At 37.9% G+C, this 22,948-nt stretch overlaps 1 protein-coding gene across 3 annotated transcripts in view; it reads left to right on the forward strand.

Moving 5' to 3' along the window:
- The first annotated feature begins 86 nt into the window (after window positions 1-86).
- Window positions 87-22,948, forward strand: part of LOC101852522 (zinc finger MYND domain-containing protein 11) — a 31,342-nt gene continuing 8,480 nt past the window's right edge. The window contains exons 1-12 of one of the 3 annotated variants that reach the window (XM_005089899.3): window positions 87-170; window positions 5,928-6,215; window positions 7,449-7,592; window positions 8,242-8,250; window positions 14,240-14,320; window positions 14,760-14,940; window positions 15,581-15,639; window positions 16,436-16,513; window positions 17,036-17,154; window positions 20,014-20,087; window positions 21,047-21,331; window positions 22,374-22,513. In XM_005089899.3, coding sequence (XP_005089956.1) covers window positions 5,931-6,215; window positions 7,449-7,592; window positions 8,242-8,250; window positions 14,240-14,320; window positions 14,760-14,940; window positions 15,581-15,639; window positions 16,436-16,513; window positions 17,036-17,154; window positions 20,014-20,087; window positions 21,047-21,331; window positions 22,374-22,513 — 1,455 coding nt within the window. In that variant the 5' untranslated portion in view covers window positions 87-170; window positions 5,928-5,930. Of the gene's footprint in view, window positions 171-562; window positions 619-5,927; window positions 6,216-7,448; window positions 7,593-8,241; window positions 8,251-14,239; window positions 14,321-14,759; window positions 14,941-15,580; window positions 15,640-16,435; window positions 16,514-17,035; window positions 17,155-20,013; window positions 20,088-21,046; window positions 21,332-22,373; window positions 22,514-22,948 lie in introns of those variants that run through there. The other 2 variants (XM_013083188.2, XM_005089900.3) reach the window with 2 other exon arrangements.

The raw sequence follows: 22,948 nt of genomic DNA on the forward strand, positions 1-22,948 counted from the left end.
CACACCCGGTATGTAGAAAACGTCACCACGCTTTGCGCACCTTCCTTGACGATATTGATGACGCGCTAATCTATGCTGTCTACGTTTACTCAAGTCATCCATATTGGTTGTTTTCATAGGTCGAAGTTGAAAAATACACACAGTGGTCCTCAGATTCACTGTCGGCATTTGTAAGGAAACCTCATTTTTTTTGCTTCAATTTCTCTTTTTTTTTGATGTCCTGTACTCATCATGATGTTCACAGGATTTCTTCATGTATTTAGATCTAGATATCTAAATCTAGTGGCATAGTCCTGAATTATGAATGAATAGACTGAATAGTTACTTTAACTTAGACTTAGCCAAGCTAATTTAGTGACTGTGTGTGTACTGTGTAGTGTAATGTAACAGAGAAGTATAATATTGGCGCAGTCATGCACTCATGCACGGCTACAGGTTACAGTGAGAGATCTAGATCTAGATCTAGATCTAGCCTAGATAAATCTAGACTCTAGATCTAGATCTAGATCTAGTTCTTGATCTAGATCTAGATCTAGATCTAGACTTAGTTAGGAAGTGGCTATTTTCATCGTGGGTGAGAATAAGAATACGATCGACCTCTCACCCTGGGCCTGGCAGGTGAGACTTGCCAGCGTTGGCTATTCTCGCCCAGTGTGTGAAGAAACACATGCCCTTACAAACAGAACGTCAACATCATGCGTTACTCGTCCACGTTTCTGGTGAAATGCCAAACCGCACGTTTAGTTTCGTTTTCACTTCTGCAGCCGTGTGTTTACTTTTGTTTTTTGCTTTCACAACAGTAGCATCACAGTCACCTCCGCCGACTCCTTTGTTGACGTAATATATATCATGGCTCACAGACATCTCTCTCTCTCTCTCTCCCCCACTCTTTCTCCGTGTCTCCCAAAGTAAGGTAACAAATGAAAAAGTCCCCATTTTGTGACATTTTATTACGACTTAATTCTTCTTCTTCTCCTTCCTCCTTAGGTTCTCCTTCTATTTCTTCTTCTTTGTTCTCCTCCTCCTCTTCCACCTGCTCCTCCTCTTCCTCATTCTTCTTCTTCTTCTTCCTCATGCTTCTTCTTCTTTTTCTTCTTCTTCTTCTTCGATTTTTTCTTCTCTGAATGCTCCAAACCCGCTGTGAGAAGACTGTCAAAGGCGTGAGACCGAAACCGGGAATTCCCAGAGTACTGTAATCCTAACTTAATGTATTCATGGGTCAATGCTTCAGCCAATCGTAGCCCTGTTTATGCCCTCTGTGTAGTCGCATCAAAGATTCTCCAGTAGTGGAGTTAACCTTTGGTCGCATGTCAATTAGTCCTAGGGCGACAAGGCTATATTTAGCATTGTTGACATCAACCTTCATTGTTCTCTGACCTCTCGCATAAAGGTATGATACTTCACCGAAAGCACTTACGAGTAACGCATGCGCAAAACTAAAAGCCATGTTGACGTTCTGTCTGTAAGGGCATATATATGTATGAAACACAAGCAGATAGAGAGAACGTTAGGTTAGGAGTACGCCATTGACTAATTATTTATAGTACTAACTGCTATCTTGTTTGTCATTTATTATATAGTGTTCTTCATTCTGTCAATTTAAAGAAGTTCCAGACGTACTGTCTCACTGTCTGATCTTGAAAAAAAATGTGGAGTAAAAAATGAAAGCTTTTTTTTTCCATTTTAGCAAAGTGTTGATAATGATAATGTAGCAATGCCAATGAAAATTTTCTTTTTAGCTTTATAATTTTTTAATTTGGTCATAGGAAAGAGTTTTCAGTTCTAAGAACTGTGCTTTTTGAATTTTAAGAATCGATTCCTAAATAAAAAAGTTATGGGGTTATAAAAGTCGGCAAAATATGGATGACCCAAAATACTCAGTGGACCACGTAGTAGCAGATGCTGTAAGAAAATCGACGATATCTCAGTAATTAATTGGAGTGTTAGAGAAAAACTTGGCTACCGAATGTGTTTTTGGGTGGAGAAATCATTTCTGCAGTCAGATTTACTAACCATTTCGTAGTTATTTTGAAATAATTAAAATTTTGGTGTACATATTTCGATGCGAAAAAGGTGTGATAAATAGCATTGTATTTATATTACAACAAGGGATCTGTCAGAATTTGTTGGCAGCGTGATTTAGTAATGGCAAAGCTTTCTTTGATGAATTTATACCATGCAAACCATAATATGTAATTAAACTTTCAGAATTTGTTGGCAGCGTGATTTAGTAATGGCAAAGCTTTCTTTGATGACTTTATACCATGCAAACCATAATATGTGTAATTAAATTCAATTAAAAACCCTTTTTTCTCTTTGGGACGTGAACACCCCAAAGCGAGATCAACTTGCCTCGGAATCCCATTGCGATGTTACAGGGGAACAGAGAGAAAAACAACCGGATGCGCCCGCCCTCCATTTCCCAAGTGACCAATGAACGGGCTCGGAATAGTCATGAGGGGATTTGTAGGTCACACGCATTTTGCCTAGAGGGAGTGAGGGGAAAATGGCTGGTCTCCATGTGAAGCCGCTTTGGACAGAGGGGTAGTCGTGCATTTATGATAAATTCTGCACAACTACTTGACACAGAAGGTTCAAATTTGAACACCCTATAGAGGAAAGATGGATCTCTTACCATCTCGGCGTCGAATACCGAACTCCTTATTGTTTTCGGTGTACCGGATACGCAAGTGTTTCCGACACCAAAAGTATTATGAGTACGAACTTCGACTTCCACATATCATTAGTTTGCCCTAATTGGTTGCCAAGTTTCATTCACATTGGTCCAGAAACAGCGCAGAATGAACTCGAGAAACTTAGTCTCGCTGTCGTTCCGACCCGGTCCAAAAATTCACCCACAAACGGGGACCAAATTTTCGCCGCGCTGGGAAGTTCGATTGGCATTGCTAGATAATACTCATTATAGGCCTATTATGTAGCCTAAGTTAAAAAATAGGTCAAACAAGATGTTTGTTACTGTACTATAAATATCGGCCAATGGCGTACTCCTAACGTTCTCTAACTATCCGCTTGTGTGTGAAACAAGACTTGTTTTTCCTAGTTTCTGAATACTGTAGTTAGTTTTAGTGAGAGTTTTACGGCACTTGCAACACAATAAGGTTCCCCGTGCGGCTGTACGAAAACGTGGTTATCTCGCCCGAGCCAGGGGTTACCCCGGGAAGACGCTTATTTTTATTGCTTTGTTCTTTGCGTCAACCCCAAATATCATACCTCAATACACGCGGGAGAAATTGAGGCATTCACTGAATTAAAAATTTTTCCGATCTTTGGTGACAGCCGAGTTGTTATCGAAGAAAGAGGATAGGTTGGTAACGAGACCGAAACCTGCCGAATGGCACCGTGATTTTCCAGCTCTTCGTATTTGGAAGGTGTGGAGTCCATCTCACGGCGTCACTTTTCGCTCGATTCTGTTACTTTTAGTTAGCGTGACTCAGCAGCCTGCCGGAGCTCCCCGGCTTGGGGTCACGGGGTTAATGAGCCCTGAAGCGACTTTGCCGGTGTCGGTCAGGAAGTTAGCATTTTTGACTATGTTTAAAATGATATAACTTCTTCCCCATCCCACATAGCAAACCATTACGCGGGAACACAAACCCGACTCCCGGGGGATGGGGGTTAATAACCTTTTAGACACTATTGACTGTTGTTACCACAGCTATGTGGGGTTCGAAAGGATAGCAATATAGATCAATTTACAAATGTTTTGCTCTCAAATTTTTCTTTTTACCTGCGCAATGGTTTTCAAAGCGGTATTCTTTTACTTACCCACCTCCTGTCTCTCACACTTACCTTCTAGATGTCAATTTTCTGCTATGTATTGATGCGCTGATTATGAATGTATCGACTTCATTTTCGTAGCAAATTAATAATTTTAAAAAATGTTTAACGTTTTTTCATCGAACTATGGTCAAAGTTGTGAAGCCTAATTGCGTAGTAATCAATCAGGGGTCATGTGCTCAATCAACCCCACCCCACCCCCTGAAGTAAAAAAAATCTTGAAGGACCCCCTGTTGTAACCCATAATTTGATGTTTTGCAGTTAGGTTTGAAATAAAAAAATTTTATAATTGATTTGCGACAGTTTTAATTGATGTGTGATCTGCTGCAAAAAATACTGCAGTTTGATCCCCAAAGCAGTGCATCTCTGTTTGCAGGAGTGAAAGTAAAGAGTCAAATTAGATTTTTTTTTTCAAGTAATATCATTTTTTTAGGTAAGATCAAGCTCTTTTGAAAGATGAAGCGTTCTATATTCCTAAGAAAATGATGGAGCTGCATTTTCTTGATTTCGAGCTTCAGAATAAAATTGTTTTTCTTCAATCGCTGTCATGGGTATCATTTTTTCCAATGCAGTGCTGCCCTTCTTAACGACATTTCCTGAATGACTTTGAAACCGCTTGTTTCTTTAAAAATGGGGAAACTTGTATATTCAAGCAGAGCGCAATCCCCCCTGCACCTAGGTATACTGTACGTTAGTCTCCAAATCATGTCCTTGAACAAAAGTCAAAAGTCAAGCCGCAATATTATAAGCTCAAAAACAGGGTGCTGCTATTGTCTGTTTGTGATACTGATTTAGTATTATTTATGCATTTATCCAAGGCAATCAATAGAGTTGATTTAATATTTTTATTCTTACAACATTTTTTCCAAAGATAGCTAGACTGGTGTTAATTATAGTGCCGTCAAAGATTCATTGTACAACTTATTGTCAAATATCTCCTCAACTATAGAACACAAACTCTCTAGCTTTTGCCCAGACACTTGTATCAATTTGTCTTAACAGATTAATATTTTTATAAACACCTGTTAGCTCTATTCTAGAAAATTCCTTAATAAATACTAATAAAAAAATCCCAGTGGGTGGTTTGTACTGATTTAAAAGGTTTACAGCTGGGACAATTTTGCTTTTAAAAGGAAGTCTGTCATTGTTTTTCCAATCACGAGATTATCTTTCTTGAACGTATGTTTTGAGAACTTTTAGCGCAAAAGTGTGTTCTCTATAAAATTGATTTCTTGTAACCAGTTTTGCCACTAAAAATGTCATTGGTGAGCTGTGAAGTAAGCCACATGCGTACGCAAAATATGTGTGAGAAATGGGAAGTGCCGTGAACAATTCCATTTTCCTCATGAAGGAGATTTGTAGTAGTTTATATAAATTAATGAAGAAAAGTTTTTTAATCTAGCCTCAATTGTTGTTGAAAAATATGAGTAAGTTAAGACAAATTGATACAAACTGCTGTGCAAAATATGGGTGTCATTGATTCACCCATTAAAAAGATATTTGAGGATAAGTTGCGCCTCAAATTTTTGACTGAACTATAGTTGTTACTGTTGGATCAAAAGCTATGTAAAACGTGGTTGTCTAAGCCCTAAGCTCGAGGTTGTCCTGCTATAGACAAGCAAATGAGCAGCAAGTTTTTAATATTTTAATAATTGTGTCAGGTACTGCCAACACATTTTAGTTAAAACCTCTATCCAGCGATATAAAGAAGCAATATTCAGCAAGAACAGACAAATATAGAAATTCGTTCATACCAACTGCAGTGAGGTTACTGAACACACAGTGCTACAAATAAGATAAAGAGAGAGAGAGGGAGAAAGAGAGAGAATGTTTTACGGAGCGGGTTGTCCCAGCACGTGAGACATATATTTACTTGGCCTAATGTCCTGTCTTGTTGTGCGTTTGTGTGAGTGCACCTTGAAGTCTAACCTTTGTAACATCTACTGCCATTGTTAACGACCAAGAAAAATTTCTCCCTGCGAGGTGAATAAAGATTGTCATTGTCATTGTCATAATGTTTTAGGGAGAAATTATTTCTTTTTCGACAACTCAAACCAGTTTTGTTTTATTGACATGGTAGTTTTTGTTCTTTACGATATGAAACTTTAACTTGCCCTTTAAAATATCCACAGACAATGGCACCTTCAGTGCGGCGAAGACACACACCAGTCAATTATGCAAAACAGCTCCTCAGTGCAATTCAATCAATACGACAGCAAAAGCAAATCCCGAATTTTGATAGAATCTCAAGGTTCCTTCAGCGTTACACAGACATCACCCCAAGAAGATGCAAGGAGCACTTGAATAATGCAGTCAGTGATGGTTTCATCGTTGAGTATACAGCTTTAGGAGTGAAAGGTCAGCGGACAGGTTTAGAACAAGAAGGATATCGATCAACTCAAGATGGAGATGAGGAGGAAGTAAGTGCTGTTTACTATAAATGAGTCAACCTATGTGTTTAAAATCTTTTAGTTTACGTTTCATATGTTTACAATACAGCAAGGCCATGAACATGGGTACAGTAGTGTCTGTAACCGGAATCACGTTTGGAGGAAAGAACTCGTTTGCAGTCGTGCTCTGAAGCAAGTTTTGAAGGGGGGTCATTTGAAGTAAATATTCTGTAGTTTTTCGTTGTTTGATATGAGCCACCTTGCATCTGATCTTCTGCTGTGGATTGAGTCATTGAGCTGAGCTTGCGAGGAAATATGAATGAAGTTTTACTATGCCCAGCAGTCAAAGACAATGACCATCATAGTAACTGTAACGGCATAGTTTTCCCACACTGTCCACTACACATGTATGGTTCCAGGCTTTCCTCTAAATTGTGCAATTTGTCTCACACCTTTTCCTTACAAATCTTTTTATTCCTAGCAAAGCTGCAATTTCAAGTAATAAAAGAGTTACATGTAAAATGAATCATTCTAATCTATGGCTGATCAGTTTTTACAATAGCCCCGGAAAGATTTTGCTGTTATGATTTTGATAGGCTTGTCCGTGCTCCAATGAGTGATCATTATAATAAAGGAAATATTTGGTTCTGCGCTGCCAATGTGCTTTACTTTAAGGCAGATTGTCATGCTTTTATCTGGCAGGTCACTGTGTCAATTTAGATTGAGATGTCCAAATAAATAATGTCACTGGATGTATGTACCTTGTTCTAAGAATATGAAAGTAAGATAAGGCACTTCATTTCATTTAAACTGATGTTTCAGTGAATGTATGACTACAAAAGTTCTGCCCTATGTGGTTGAACTGGTTTTCTTTTTTTTAAATGCTTTTCTTGTGTAAGTGAGATTTATTCTCACTACTTAATGTCATCGATGTAAAGTGCTCAGAGCTTATACTTGTGTGGGATAAATGCAAGTTATTGTTTTTGTATGTCAGCGACAAGGCTGAAGATAAAATGAAATATAATGTTTTGAACAAAAAAGAGATTGTAAAGGTTATTTTCCTTCTCCTACTGACTAATTTCCAAAATCAATAACAGTAGGTTTCAGCTGCTACCCAAGCAATATTCAAAATTAATTCCTACCAAACTCAAATTATTTAAAATGTGTCTTGTGCGCTCATGTAACCTTATGCAGTTGCAAGTGCTGTATAACACCAAAACAAAAAACAAACTAATGACCAATTTCACGTTCTTGATTTTCCAGCAAGATGATGGCCATGACTGGTACTGTTTTGAATGTCACAGTCCTGGGGAAGTGTATGAGTGCAGCGACTGTTTTCGTGTCTACCACCAAGGCTGTACCCGTGAGGATACCACTGGGGAAGCTTTTGTCTGCAGTGTCTGTCGAGTAAGTTTTATCTTCTGAATCAACCTTTTGTGTAATGTAGTAAATTATTGGATCGTTTTAGACTTAAAAGCAGTTTGTTGCAGTGGAAGGATTTGTGAGTGTTGAGTGAAGTATTATAGAAATTTATGGGAATTCGACCCTTTTTGTTGCCTTGGGTTTTTTTAAGGATACTAATTGAGGAGCTTGTAGATTCTGGTTTTTATCAGATTGAAGGAAAAATGAATTGTACCTTAAGTAAAAAGGTGTTTAGTTGGGTGTGCTTTTCTTTAACAGTTGTCATATTAATGTTGGAATTGAAAATGAGTAGTTGTGTGTAAAGTTTGTTTCATGTTCAACTTATATTTGGAAATATTGAAAATTAAAAGAAAAGTAAGGGGTTATCAATGATCACATTCTTGGTTATTATGAGCATGATAAGACTGCTTTTGTCTGTACGAATAAAACATTTACCATACTAAGCTATAATCTTGGTGTCTGTTATTTTCAAAAAAGTATATTCAATTTAATAGATATAGTTGTACAAAAATACCTGTTTGTCTAATTCTTTTGTCATATTCCATCGTTGAAATTTGAAAAATTAATCTTGTAAGCCACAGTTATGCATTGTTTCTAATTTTTTTTCTCTGGGATTTCTCTCTTCACTTAAAAGGACAAAGAGGTATGGATCTTTATAATTGATAACCCTGACTTGCTGCTGATTAATTGCCCATTTCACTAAAGTGATTAACATGATCTTCAAATGTGAAAAACATTATATTCAATATAGTCACATAATTTGCCTTCCACAAGTAATACATAACTTACTAGCACAAAAATACTTGTAGTTCTAGTCCCCATAAGTACATCTGACTCTCTAAAATTGTATCCTCTTTCACAGTTCTTTGCAAAGTATCTTTTTCTCATTACATTAATAATGTTTTTAACCTTTCTTAAGAGTGAAAGTATTCCTCATGCTAGAGATCAAAATCTATGCAGATGAACGTTTTTAATCCTAACTTTGTTGTAATTTTTTTATCACTTTGCTTTACTTTCTATAGAAGCTCTGATATTGTTTTCCCTCATTCCCTTTTGCTTTGCGATCTAATGTCACTTTAATGTGCCTCCTCTGTTAAAATATTTGTGATTTTACCTCATGCAAAGCATTTTAAGTAAAATTCCTTCTGTTTTTTCCCTCCACTTCCCTGTCTTTTTATGGCAACCTTTGTGTGTTGCTTGAGTAAGCTTGAGTATGTGTAGCCTGATGTTTCTAGTGCTTTTGTAGTTTCTGACACCGAGAAACCCTAAGAACTCATAGTTTGTGCAAGAGAGAGAGATATACTTTGTGTCATAACAAACTTTTCGAAAGTAAAATTCCTGCTATTTGTTTAGTTTATATTTCAGATAGGAAAATTTTAGATGTCAACTCATGAGGGAAAACTGTAAACTGTTAGTATATGAAATTGTTTAATAATTATCCATTAGTTAGGGCATCTCTGAATGCTCAGATTTAAAGGGTGGGCATAGAATTGTAAACACAGTTCCGTATTGTGTGTATCATCAGTTTGATAGTCATGTACTGGAAGTGACAAGTAATAGCCCTGGTTCTTGGCACGATAACATTCCTTTATATTGTTCAGTGTGAGCTTTTTGTGTGCCATGTTCTTATTTACAGCGTAGTTAGAATGTTTGAATGGTGTACTTTTTTGGACTCTATGACATTTTGAAAGATCCAAATTTTTTTTGGGGTTGCATCCTTTGTTGTGATGAGCAAATTTGATGGGTCCTTCTGCACCGTAATCCTTCTACTCTACTCTGCTGTTCTAGCAAATTGTTTATGTTCTTATTTCTATGAATGAGTGTCACTGATAATGTGATAATGTATATAATAGCAAACTTTGGTTTTTTTAAAATATTTAAGTTGTAGCTGCTCTTTGATTTTTTTTCTACATATTTTAGCAAACTTTCCTTTTCACTGAAAACTTAAATACTTTGTATGAAGCATGTAGTTCGAATTCTCAAACTGAAGCTTGGAATCTCACATGCTTGGCTCTATAAAAATTTATTTGTTTATAATTTTGGTAAAATTTAACATAGAAGCAGAAAATGCAAGATTTAGCATTCTTCAATCCTATCCGTACGCCTTGGGGTCATTTTGACCCCCGGGGTTGTATTCTTCACATTTAAAACACTTCTGGTACAAAGATCTCTTTGAAAGTTTCAGTATTTCCAAAAAAATCATTTTGACAGACTGCTATGTAAGGCGTACGGATTGGATTAACGAGTAAATTTCCTCTTTGAAAGTGGTGGCACAAAGTTCCCCAGGTTGTATGAATACAATAGTAAAACATGACGTACGGATAAGGTTAAAGGAGCTGTTTGACAAAATTGAGCCATGTCGTGAAAGGCTTTTGTTTGACCTTACTGAAGTCACGGTCCCTTTGTTTTCTTGTTTTTATCATCTTTTTCATCTTTTTTTTACTGAAAATTTTAATCAGAAATTGCACTGAGATTCTGTGATATTTTAAATCATCACCAGTCCATCTTCACTGTAGAAAAATAGATTTTTCAGTCTAGATACTCATCTCCCAACAGTAGAGCTGGAGTCTGCTCGATTAATCGAAGGCTTGCGAGTGGCAGACGGCTTGCACTAGAGGCTTGTGCTTTGCTTTGTCTGCCTGTCGCTACCGGGGGGAACTTTCGGTGAGTTGTGACTCGCGGACAGGCTTGCTGTACTGTGTCGTGACATCACGAACTCTCTGGGCTCAGTACATATTACAGAAGATTCTGGTTATTTGCGTTGAGAGGCTTTCAATGCTCTTAAAAGTTAATAATGGCTCAGCTATTCTTATGATACAAAGGCCGTTTTTTAAAAAAAAATGTGCACAGGTCAAGCGCTTCGTCGTCGCTCTCAGAAGACCTCAGTTCGATTCCCTCATCGGGAGAAATTTTTACCGAGAACCTCCATCTTTCTGCTGGAGCGTTGTTCCCTCTCAGCCCAGGATGGCCCTGACATTGGGTTGAAGTAGGCTTAGCCGGTCTCCTAAATGTTCTATATTATATAATTGAGATTGTAAAGCATCTACAAAATAGGCTACATACATATGGTACAAAAGCCAATCACGACGACCCATGGAGTTTTCCATTCTAAGATAATCTACGTCTACCTAGGCCTGTACTACAATACCACGCTTCTACATCCACTCGCTCAGCTTATCAAGTACGGGAAGTTTAAAATAGCTTCGGCTCTACGTCTTGCACCAAAAATGCACAGCCTCTGCCTTTCTCCACGGTTCAGAGTTCACACTGCAAGCAGTCTTGCTGCTGGCTGCTGGCACAAGTGGGGCTTGCCAGGTTATAAAGCAAGTCATGGGAGGCAAAGCAAGTCATGGGGCAGGAGCGGCTTGCGGGCTGCGAGCAAGTCATGGGCACAAAGCAAGTTATGGGGCACGAGCGGCTTGCTAGCTGCGAGCTGGATTTGAGACTTGCCTGCTGCGCTGTGAGCGAGTATCTCTCTCTCTCTCTCTTTTTTTGACATAGGTGACTTTGCGGATTGCAAGCAGGGTGTGGGGAGGATGGGGGTGTCTGACACAAGTGGCTTCGCGGATTGCTAGTACAATGTACTAGTAGTGTTGTAGATTTGAAGCTTAGGCTAGACTCAAGTGTAACATGCTGGTGATTTGATTTGATGATTTGACCTTGTGATTTGAGGCTTGTTACTTGAACTAGGGACTTGCGAGCATGAGCGGGTTTGCTAAGGGGGTATAGCTCTACCCAACAGCCCTTGAAGAAATGTGCGGTGTTCAGTAGAAGGTAACAGTGTTTTCCACTACTGGACATGCTTTCTAGGGTCACATGCAATAGAATTTCTGTATAATTTCTTTTCGTGATAACATTGCTGTGGTTGTAGATGGTAGGGATATTTTTTATGTTAAGTCTCAGATATGTCATTTTATATATACAGTGAAACCTGCCCTGACGGCCACTTCAATAAGGCGGCCACCTGTACAAACGGCCACTTTCCATTTCCCCCCTTACATTTTTTCCATATAACATAATTGTAAAACGGGCACCTGTCCGCCGCGGCCACCATATTTTAACACACAATCCCTATCACACTAAGCAATATAACCTCTGTCTTAGACGGCTACCTTAATGACTCCATTACGTTTTGTCATAAATTGTGCATTGGCCCCTGGTGTTGTGGGCAAGCCGTCATAATCCAATCACCTGTCGTTGTTGTTAGGTAGTCCCTCCAAACAATGGTATTGCGTAGGCCCCTCCCACTGTTGACCAAAACGTACCTGGTAACAAATTTTCAGCTGCTGGTGAGGTAAGCGTGTGATCCCTCATAACCAATAGCCATAAGCCCTGCCCACAACTACAAGTTGTAAGTGAAATGAGTGGTCACTGTTTACCCAGTCTGTAACAAAGAAACAATGGACGTCAACATGAACTTGTGACAGAAGCGTCTCTCGTTCTCCTCTGAGTGGTGGCGACCCGTGTGTTTGTTTTACCATAGCACTCGGTCCTCCTTGTCTGACACATTTGGTTTTATTGTCACCCTTGCACAAAAGCAGCAACAAAAGAAAAAAAAAAAGAAAAACCCCCCAGCGAAAACAACAATAACAACAACAATGTGGCTACTTTTGATTGGGACCTCGGATGGGAATGGTTTGTTTTTTTCATCTTGATCAGTCCTGCCTAAGACGGCCACCTGTCTTATACAGACACTTTTCTCCTTGACAATGGGTGGCCGTCTTACGCAAGTTCGACTGTATTTTTTTTCTCTTTTAGTATGTGGTGGAAGGGGGGGGGGGAGGGGTATTCATACTGTTGTAAAAAATCTGTTGCAGTGTAGACTCGTCTTTTTGTTCCAGCTTTCTTGTTTTCTTGAAATTGTATGAGAAAAAAAATTGTCAGCAAAGCATGCTGGCAATGGAAATCCAGTATGAAGAGGGCAGTTTTGTATAGCCTCTTTAAATGTTGAAATGTTGCTCAGCTATCAGTTAGCAAGAGAGAAGCACAACTAGAAATGAACAACTAGCTTTAAAAGATCTCTTGTAGCCAAGTTGGTGCTGCCCAAGATACCATGATACTCCAGTTTTTGACTAAGTTCTTTGAAAATATACAGTCAAACCTTCTCTAACAGTGACCTTTCCAAGACGATCACTTGTACAAACAACCACTCTTCACCCACCCCCTGAGGGTTTTAAAAAAGATAATGACATTGTTCAAGACATCCACTTGTCTAAGTGTGAGGCCACATTACAAGCGAAAGCTGAAGCTAGGGTGAAGCTGGCGATGAGCGATAAACTTGGGGTGGCTATACTATGAGCTGATTTTATCAAGCGAGAAATTAATGACAAGCTAGTGGGAAACAGCTGAGGGGAAAATTGGTGTGTTGACTTAGTGGGTCTGAAACACGATTCAAGAGACGGGGTGAGTAATTTTCGAGACTCATGTGGAGAGCGTGGAGACGTCCTGACAGCCAGGGGTTGAGCTCTGCAAACACTGAAATGTGGGGACAGGGTGGTGTCGCTGTCTCAAAATAAGCCAGGCCAAGTGGGAAGTGAGAAGAAAAATTGCAAAGTATAGTCTCGCTCAAAGCTAGCGAGACTCGGGTGGGAACCACTCATAGTATGGCCATTCAAATAGAAACATCTGTTATATATCCTCTCGTTCACAATGGATGGCTGGACTGTCTATGATAATTTCGACTGTAATTGATCACAAAATATGCAGTTTACTTCTGAAGATTTTGTTTTGTATCTCTGTATTCTAGGTCCCATTTGTGTTGAATAGAATGATAGGGGTTGCCCATTTAATTACCAACTTCACAGTCTGAAATTGGAACTGTTTTTATTGACCCTGCTTTACAGTAAGGTTAGCTTGGAGCCAATGATAGATCTCCTGACCAGGTTTTAAGCATGTCACTCATAAATTGCTATAATGGGGTTACATTAAGGGAATCCTTGAAGCCTGGTTGTCGCTTTGACTTGTGAGTTGCTGTTATCTGCACCACTTTATTTGGAGGCTAGGGAGGTGGTTCTCAGGGTATATTTATATGCTTTCTGTTGCATGTTCGCTTCACTGGAGCCACACAGTTCTTGTGCTTTCTATGTGCCATACCCAATGTATTGCAATGCTCAGTCTTGTTAGGGGATAAAGGTGCTTGTCATGTAGACATCAAGCGCAAATCAATTTAAGTATTGTAGTATCCCACAGTTACTCCTGATCTATGAGTCTCTCAGCAGTACTCACAATTTTCATAGGGAGTGAGTCTTAAGTTTAGTTTGGTTGAAGTATCAAGTGTGCTACAGGATGAATGGAACAGGACAACGGGATATTTGTAAAGTACATATGTTTACTCTTTATGACAAAGGCTTGTTATTGTTTCCTGTTTTTCTTTTTTCTTTTTTTTTTTCAACATCTTGATAAAAAATTCTCTATTCTTTGGGTTTTAAAACATTTTTCGACTCTTTTGATGCATATATGACAAATTGATGCCCTTTATTGTATTATCTTGAAAGTAAAAAGTTGCTTTTCTCTTGAGTTGTCTTGAAGAGAAGACAGAAGAGATTTTTTACATATTTTTAGAGTTGTTAAGGTGTGTCTTTTTGTTATGGAAGTAAGTCATATGTAATATTTCTTCTTTTTTTTCATCACAGGCCAGCAAGAAAAAGAACAAGATGAAAAAGAAGATGTTGAACACACTGTTGAGTTACACCATATTGCGCCTTAGAGAAAAGGTGAGTAGCAGAGTTCTGACTTGGATGTATGTTGACAAAAATTTGTGTTTGTTTTAAGGGCGTAGGTTCTACTTCTGTAATATCCCTTTTCTTGTTTCAGTCTCACTTTTTTCCCAGCGCTTAGTGGCTGTTTGTGCTTCTTTTTAACGTTTACTTTAAATTTTTTGGGGTTCTAAGCACATTTTATTCTGTTTGCTAGAAGTTGAGGAATTTTTTCATTTCAGTCCTCAGTGTTAGCAGTCTATGCTTCTAGAGAACATAATATGTAATTGTCTGGAAAGCCATCAATGTGGTAGGAATCTAATAATTTTTTATGGCAAAGTTGCTACCGGTCAGATAGTCTAAGGGTGCCTTTGATTTCATTTGTGAGTTGTACATTTTTCATTACCCATTTTCGTTAGTTCAGAAAATGATGGTTCTTTTTTTTTTTTACCCACAGACAAGAGAGTTACACAAGATTGGGTTAAAAGCAAATGCGGAAGACTTCAAGAGATTTGTATATAGGAGAATGGATTTGAATCGAATGGAACAAAAAGTACAAGCTTCGCGTTATAAGTGTTTGGAAGAATTTCATGCTGATGCAAGGACAATTCTACACAATTGCACCCTGGTCTATGGAGGTTGGTATTTTTGTTTGAGAGTTTGGTGAAGTTTTTTTTGTTTTTCGATACATTTTTATTGTGTAATTGCGAAAGAGTTTTGAATCTAAAAGTAATTTTCTTTCACGTCATGTTCACAAAAATATTTGCTAGCATGGCTGATAAAGGAACCGGAGCCAGTCTTTGTTTTTTTCATAGACAATTTTTTTTGGTGGTCTTTATGGTGGTTGTTTCTGCTATTCTGTATATCTCGAAGCTGTAAGGATTTAACACTTTGCCATCTCAAGGCTCATATAGTAAAAACCTTTGCCATCAAAGGCAAAGGCATTTTGACGGAAAATCCAAAGAGACTGGGGGGGGGTAAACATCGCTGATCGGTGTTTTGTAACAGGAACGCAAGTTCGGCACTCTCACCGATCAGCGAAATGTGACGGCAAAGTGTTAAAGTTGTAATTTTTAAATTCATGAAACGATTTTTACTTTGTGTGAAAAATATAAGCTTGTAATTTTGGTAAAATAGATAAAATAATTGCATTAGATTCATGAAAAAGTAGAATTTTCATAAATGAAAGGGCTTTTTCCTCTCACTTTTGCATTCCTGATTTTTATTCTCATGTCAAAGATAGATTTATGGAATATTCCTGTATTTTCCATATCCCAGATGAGAAAGGGGGCATGACAGATCTTGCAGTGGTCATGGTCAAAGACTGCAAATATGATGTAAGTACCTCTTGATTTTACTTTAAGCCATTTACTAATTTTCCTTGTCTTTGGGTACAGAGTCTCCTTTGACTGCGTCACTAACAGTTACTATAAAGTTTGATTTATAAGCTGCGACTTTTTCCCTGCGATGGAAACAAAGGTGCAGCTTATTAGCAGATTTTCCAAATTGCAGGCGCGTCACTCTCTTACCTATTCTTAGCTCCATGTTCACTGTACACGTTCACGCTACATGTCAAAGTGTTGGCACCAAAGTGTTAACTGGTCACATTGTTATAGTGCTAACTGCTCCATTCTAAATCAAAAGCTGCACACATTGAAGCATTGAGATAATATTCTTAAGCACGCAGAGAATGCAACAAATGAAATGCATATGATGTGATGCGATGCTTATTTCAAGTTAAACCAGTGCAGCCTATTTGTGAAAAAAGTTCAAATTTTTAAAACATGAGTGCGGCTTATTTACAGACACACTCAATAGACCAAGCATTACAGTACATTTTGTTATTCAATGAACAAGATAAGAAACATGCCACTATTTGAAGAATTTAATGAGTCTCCAGGTTTTGATTAGTGCATTGTTCCTTCAAGTTGAAAATATTTCTTCAGTTGATAGTGTTACTATGGTTAACTGTATGAAAAACATGGTAGATGCTATGGGACTAGGTGAACAAAGGTTATGAACTAATTTTCACATTGATTAAAAGGTATAAGTCTGAAAGCTTGTATGTGAAGAGGAAAGTTATCATTCATTATCGGCACTCAAAGCTTCATTCTGCTTGTGTTTTGCTTTCAGCTGGATGAGATAGAACTGTGTCCCAACTGCTACTACATGTCCAATGCTAAACCTGAAGATTGGTTTTCTCAACCATGTGTGAGTACCATTTTCTGTACATTTTTACAAATAGTGATAATAATATTATATCATTCCAAAGTCTCTGTTGAACATGTTCTTTTTGTCTTTCATGTTTACTGTCTGACTATCATTGCGTTAGATAGCTTTTCTTTTCTTAAATAGAAAATCAGCACACACCTACATTCTTGCATTCTCACTCATATATGTACATCGGCACACACCAGTGCCGGCACACACCAGTGCTCAGTTTGTTTTTGTTTGTATTGGTGTTGCCCGTGTCCTGCTCAATGCACAACACCACATACACTTTATATAATTTGTCTTTTCTGCAGTGTAATGAAGAGAAGTAGACAGAAAGTAGATCCAGAATTCTTTTTGTTTTCTTGTTGGCAAGAAGCCTACATTTTAATTTTGTCATGATTCATAGCTTTTTGGGTACAGTGCTAGCAATACCAACACCAAGTAGCAGGTCATATGTTCTTGTATTTCTGACAAATGAAGTTCCTTACTCCTCAACTTCACAATTTTTTTCTCCTCTAGAACCCACCTCATGAATTAGTCTATGCCAAACAGAAAGGCTACAGTTACTGGCCTGCAAAAGTTGTCAAAGACTTGGGTGGAAAATCTGATGTTCGATTCTTTGGCGGATGGCATCAGAGGTGAGTCTTCACTTACAAATCTTCTCACTTCTCTTAATTCTTCTGTTTTTCATTTGCCTATAATGTATTATGGTCTATGTTTCAATGAATGGGTTCTTTTTCTCATGATTCAACACAATCTTGCTCAATGATATCATTGGTTCTAATTAAGATTTAATTTATGTATGGTCGTCTAATTTGTCTCTCATCTCAGTCTATCGTTCCTCTTCCACAAAGATTTCATTTTTTTCCCCCCGAGTGTAATCAATCATTGAGTACTCAAAGGCTTTTGTTTAATACTTTGCCGTCTCTCGGCAAGTACTGGTGTTCCCGTCTCATGATCGGCGATGTATATCTTAACTTAGGGTTAGTTACCAACGCATATCGGAATTATATCCTTGTCACTTAACAATGGGTTAGTTTCAAACACATCATCAGAATGACGCCCTTTTCATTTATAAAAGAAAGAGGGTGAGAGTTTGCGCATTTTCACTGCTGTATTCGAGCTGTAAACACATCGAAAATGAGTAACTGAAGCGCGTCCACAAACAGCAGTTTCTTTTACTGTGACAGCGACCCCTTTCTTCTGCCCTGAATGTAGTACCGCCTTGTTTGTTGACCGTGACTGTTTTAGAATCTTTCATACTGTTGATGATATTAAGCAAGCCGACAGCAGCTGATGGCCTAATTCTTACAAAGTTTACCATCCAAACAAGCATAATTGAATTATATGTTGCCACAGTGTAACCTCGTTTAAATACATTTTTCACCACATGCTAAATGCCAACACACATTTGATGGTGTTTTTTACCCCCGCATCTGAATGTTTTATTGTTTTGTAAGTGAACACCATGAGTGTTTTAGTTGTTGTATCTCTATGTACTTCTGTCGTGCATATTATGAAACATGCGTCAAATGATTCACTGATTGAGTGATTGCCGTTACATTTTCCAACCGTCTCCACTTTCTTTGTCTACTATCATTTAGCCAACACCTTATCTGTAGGCAGTTGGTCTACTCTAAGAATTGTGCAAGTTTCATGTCAATATAGGTCAACTGTATGGAGTTGTGATCTTGTTTGTAACTCTGCCCCGCCCACCTCTTCCAACCCCTTGCTTTTACTTTTCGGGGTGCATATTTCTGTCGACTCTACAATGCCCCTAAATGCACCCAACCACCATCTCGTATGGTTTTTACTGTTTACAAATGCTCAAATCATCATTCTGGATTATTTTCTTTAGGATTTAGGGTGAAAGCTCTTATCAGGAGGGGGTGGAATTGGTTATTTTTCGTTACTATTGAGGTAAAATTTGCATAAATTTTTCAAAATGGCAGTCATAACAATGCGACTGGATTTTTTTCCCACTTGAATAAAAACCTGATTCACTCATACAACTACTACAACTGTCTTCCAAGTCTGGTGTTAATCCATGCATTTATAAGAGAGCAGTGCTCATTTCTCTGAACCCTCTACTTTTCCTCTTCTGACCCCTTGTTTTTTACGTTTCGGGGTATGTATTTCTGTTGACTCGATAATGCCCCAAAATTAGTCCAGCCATCATCTCATATCGTTTTTACTGTTTACAAATGCTCAAATCATCATTCTGGACTACTAGCTTTAGGATTTAGGATGAAAGCACTTATCAGATGGGATGGAATTGGTTGGGTTTTTTTACTTCTGAAGTAACATTTGCATAATTTATTCAAAATGGCCTCCATAATAATGCAACTGGATATTTTTTTAAACATATAAATGAAAATCTGGTTCACTCATACAACTGTCTTCCAAGGTTGGTGATGATCCATGCATTTATAAGAGAGCAGTGCTCATTTTTCTGAACCCACTACTTTACCTTGTGATTTTCCAAACTGGTGTGTGGCGCCAAGGGTTTTCACTATTATAATGCGTTTGGTGGAAAAGTGTTGAACAAGCTAGACAAGACAAACTATTTAAGATTTTGAGAAAGCTGAAGATTGAAGAAATGTGCAGAATCTTCACTGGAACCAAAATGCTGCTGCAAGAATTTAAAATGAAAATCCAGGTCTGAAGTGAATGGAGAGAATATTAATTGCATCAGATATGCCAATAAAGTTTTAATTGTAGATTCAGGAAAGGACATGAAATTACTTTTAGATACTGTTATGAATGTAAAGGGTTATGTTTTATTGTAAGGGAAGCAAAGTTCTCGGTAGTATCTGAAAAAGCAATAAATCTTATTTGTTATCACATTAGCAAAGGTGAATAGATCAAATATATGATTTAAGAATCTAGGCTTTATCATTACACCTGACTCCAAATGTTCCACAGAAATTATAGAGAATCAGATAATTTCAATAGGTAGAGACAGGTTCAGTAAAATGAGTTGAATTCAAAACATGTCAATGACTGTGAAAGAAGAATTTTATTATTTTATTTTGAAGTGAATGCAGGACAATTACCAAATAAAGTGAAAAAATCAACTCGTAGCCACAGAAATGTAGTTTTTTAGATTGTTAAGTATTACATGAAAGAAAAAGATATCAAATAAATGAAGTAGTGCTGAAAGAAGCTCTGGTGGGCCACACACTCATAAACACAACAAGAATAATGCAGTTTTTTTAACATTTGAATAGACATAGAGGCCTTGGACATCAAGCTTTCACTCATAACATAGAAAATATATGGCAAAAAAGGTGGGAATAGACCAGTAGCAGCTTACTTAGAGAAGGACATAGATTTTTTTGAAAGAGCACCCAAACACAGACATCAAGAGCAAACTGTGTTGGCCAGTGTTTGTTTCATATCTGGCACTCTGTGATGATAATAAGGGAGGATTAAAGATTGTAATTAAAACTTGGTTAGTGTCTTTATATTGACTACACATTCCAACTGAATTTCAGAGCTGTGATACCTGCTGAATACATAAAACCAATTACTACAGATCTGAAAGCAATGACTATAAAACGCACTGCAGGTAAGAGATCACTACCCCTCCCCATGAGCTTGAGTTATGAATGTTTCCCGCTTGAAATTTACTTGTGTCAAATAGTTTTCACATCTTTGAAAGCATTATTAGTTTTTTTCATTATCTGTTTTGTCATTTTTGCCTTGCATGTTATAATGAGTCACTATAATCTGCTGTTTCTGTTTATCTTGATTTATTTTTTTTTTAAATGGGAAGATTTGATAAAGGGATTTGCAAAATTTCAGTTAAATGTATTTCTTCTCATCTCCCAGTTCTGAGAAATCCTTTTTTAAAAGAAATCAAACATTTTCTGATTCACATTTTGACAGTGACAATCTTTATTCATCTTCCGTAGAGCAGTAGAGCAATTTGTCTGGTCATTTACTATGGGAATGATGTTAGTTGTTACACAGGTCATGTGCACTCATGTATATTCACAACAAGAAAGGACACAGATACATGTATTATGTGCTGAAACACCCTCCCCCCTCTCTTTCTTTCTTTCTCTCTCTCTCTCTCTCTCTCTCTCTCTTTCTCTCTCTCTCACCGTCCCTCTCCTTCTTTCTCTCTTCCCCTCTCTCCCTCCCTCCCCCCTCTCTCTCTCACCCTCCCTCTCTCTCCCTCTCTCTTCCTCTCTCTCTCTCTCTCTCTCTCTCTCTCTCTCTCTCTCTCTCTCCCCCTCTCTCTCTCTCTTTCTCCTCCCTCTCTCTCTCTCTCTCTCTCTCTCTCTCTCTCTCTCTCTCCTCCCTCCTCCCTCCCTGATCCCTTTGTCCCTCCCTCCCTTCTCCAATGATCCTTTTGTCATTGGGTTTTAGAAGTTGATAATGAAAGTGTTTTTCTTTTGCTCCTGTGTCCATGCAGTTGAAAGTTAAAGAATGTTCCACAAGCTTTATCTATGAAATTTATGTATAATGTACATTGACTGGCATGAAGCACACATTTTTATCGTTTACATTGTCTTTGCTCAGGGTTTACAAAGGCCGTGAAGGAACTGAAGAGACACCAAGAAATCTTAGAAGAAAGAGAAAGAGAGCTGGAAGCAACAAACGGGAAAGGGCTTGATGAAGAGGAGGAAGAAGAGGAAGATGAGGAGGATGAAGAAGAGATGGGAGAGCAGAAGGAGGAAGCTGAGGGAGAGCAAGAGGATGGAAGTGAGAAACACACAGAAGAGTCATTGGAGGAGGAAGAAGAGGAAGTCATCAGAAAGCATTCTCCTAAGAAAGCTGTGAGAAAGAAGCGAGACAGTTATGAGAGTAAGTTCATTGTATTGAGATAAAAATGCTGTTTCAAAAAGGGAAATTAATTTTTCTATAACCTTTCCACCCTCATGGCTTAATTACACAATCAGTGCAAATGCAGTGGTCTCTGTTTAAAGAGCCTAATTATCATGAGACACACAAATGACTTCTTAGGCGCATTTCAAGGGGCAAGGGCATTCCTGAACTCCTTCTGCTGGGTGTCTTGGTTACTTTTACTTCTCTTGTTTATTCAATGATGAAATACAAACCACAGGAGAAACTGACTCCCAAAAGAAGATAGAGAGGGTTTGGGTTTTGTTTTTTTCTTTCTTTCTTTTCATAAACATAAATATGTGTGCACAGATGTTTTTAGGTGTTGTGTGTTTTTGGGGAAGAAAGTGAGAATAAACGGATTTATATTTTTAGAAAAGTTTTTAGGATTGGAAATTGCAGAGGAACATTTTTGCTACATGGGTTCGCAAGCTTTTGGGGAAGGCAACAAATAAGTATCTGCATAAATATTATGTCTGAATTCGAGGCTTTCATTTGTTTTTTTCTTATATGCTAAATTTCTAACCAGTTGATGTAGAAATTGTTTTAAAATTCTTTGGTTTCCTATTTATGCAAAAATAATATGAGAAGTGAATACAAAAAGACAGACAGTGTTGTTGCAGCCTGTGTCTATACTACTAATTGTAGCCCTGTAATTGAGTTAAATGCAGAATGGTACATTGACAATTTTTCCACACTACTGAATCTATGAAGGCGGGGGGGAGGGGGTTCTATTACTACATGACTCTGAAGTGACAAAAAAAACATGTCTTAAGTTGTTATATTACGAGCCTGAGGAAATATGGTACTGCGTGGTATTTTCATGATGGAGTAAACACCTTAAATTAAAACCTTCGGAAAATTATTCTGTAGCATTTTGCTGTTCGTTAACACTTTCAAACTTAACTAGAATTATGAGGCATACTTGAAGGATAGTTGCTCTCTATTATTTCGTAAGGTGAAACAAATTGCAGTTTACTTTTATTGATGTTTTTTTCTCCTCCAGATCGCTCTAAAAAGTCTCAAAAAAGAAAGAGAGAGGATGTGGAGGATGAGGAGGAAGAAGAAGATGACTTTGAAAACAGAGAAGTTACTTCAACGAGTGTTGAAAAGAATGCAAGAAAACGTCAAAGAAACTCTGCAAAGGTAGGGCATTTTGTTATGTTTTGAACTATGAAGATAGTGTACATGGGGCAATTATTTAAGACTGAAGAAAATCAAGCATGATTATTTAAGATTGAAGAAAATCAAACATGAGTATTACTTTGAAACTGCCTTCAGGTGGTAGTAGTACAACCATAGGGAAGGTGTAATTCAACTTTTTTTGTGAAATGTATAGTGCATAGAGTATGGAAGAATACATGAGTAATGATTTATTTCCAGACTTTTTAAATTTTCATAAAAATAATTTGTGTCTTAACACTTTGCAGTCGCATAGTTGGCAGTACAAAATACCTCATGTGGTCACCCAGTCAGGAGAGTGACTGCAACGGACTTCTCGGGCCTGGTGCAGTGACTGGAACAGATAATTTTCACTCTCGCAGTATTGCGCCAAGTGACCGCAAAGTGTTGAATATTATG

The sequence above is a fragment of the Aplysia californica genome, unplaced genomic scaffold, assembly GCF_000002075.1.
Source record: "Aplysia californica isolate F4 #8 unplaced genomic scaffold, AplCal3.0 scaffold00010, whole genome shotgun sequence".
In the NCBI taxonomy this organism is placed as follows: Eukaryota; Metazoa; Mollusca; class Gastropoda; order Aplysiida; family Aplysiidae; genus Aplysia; species Aplysia californica.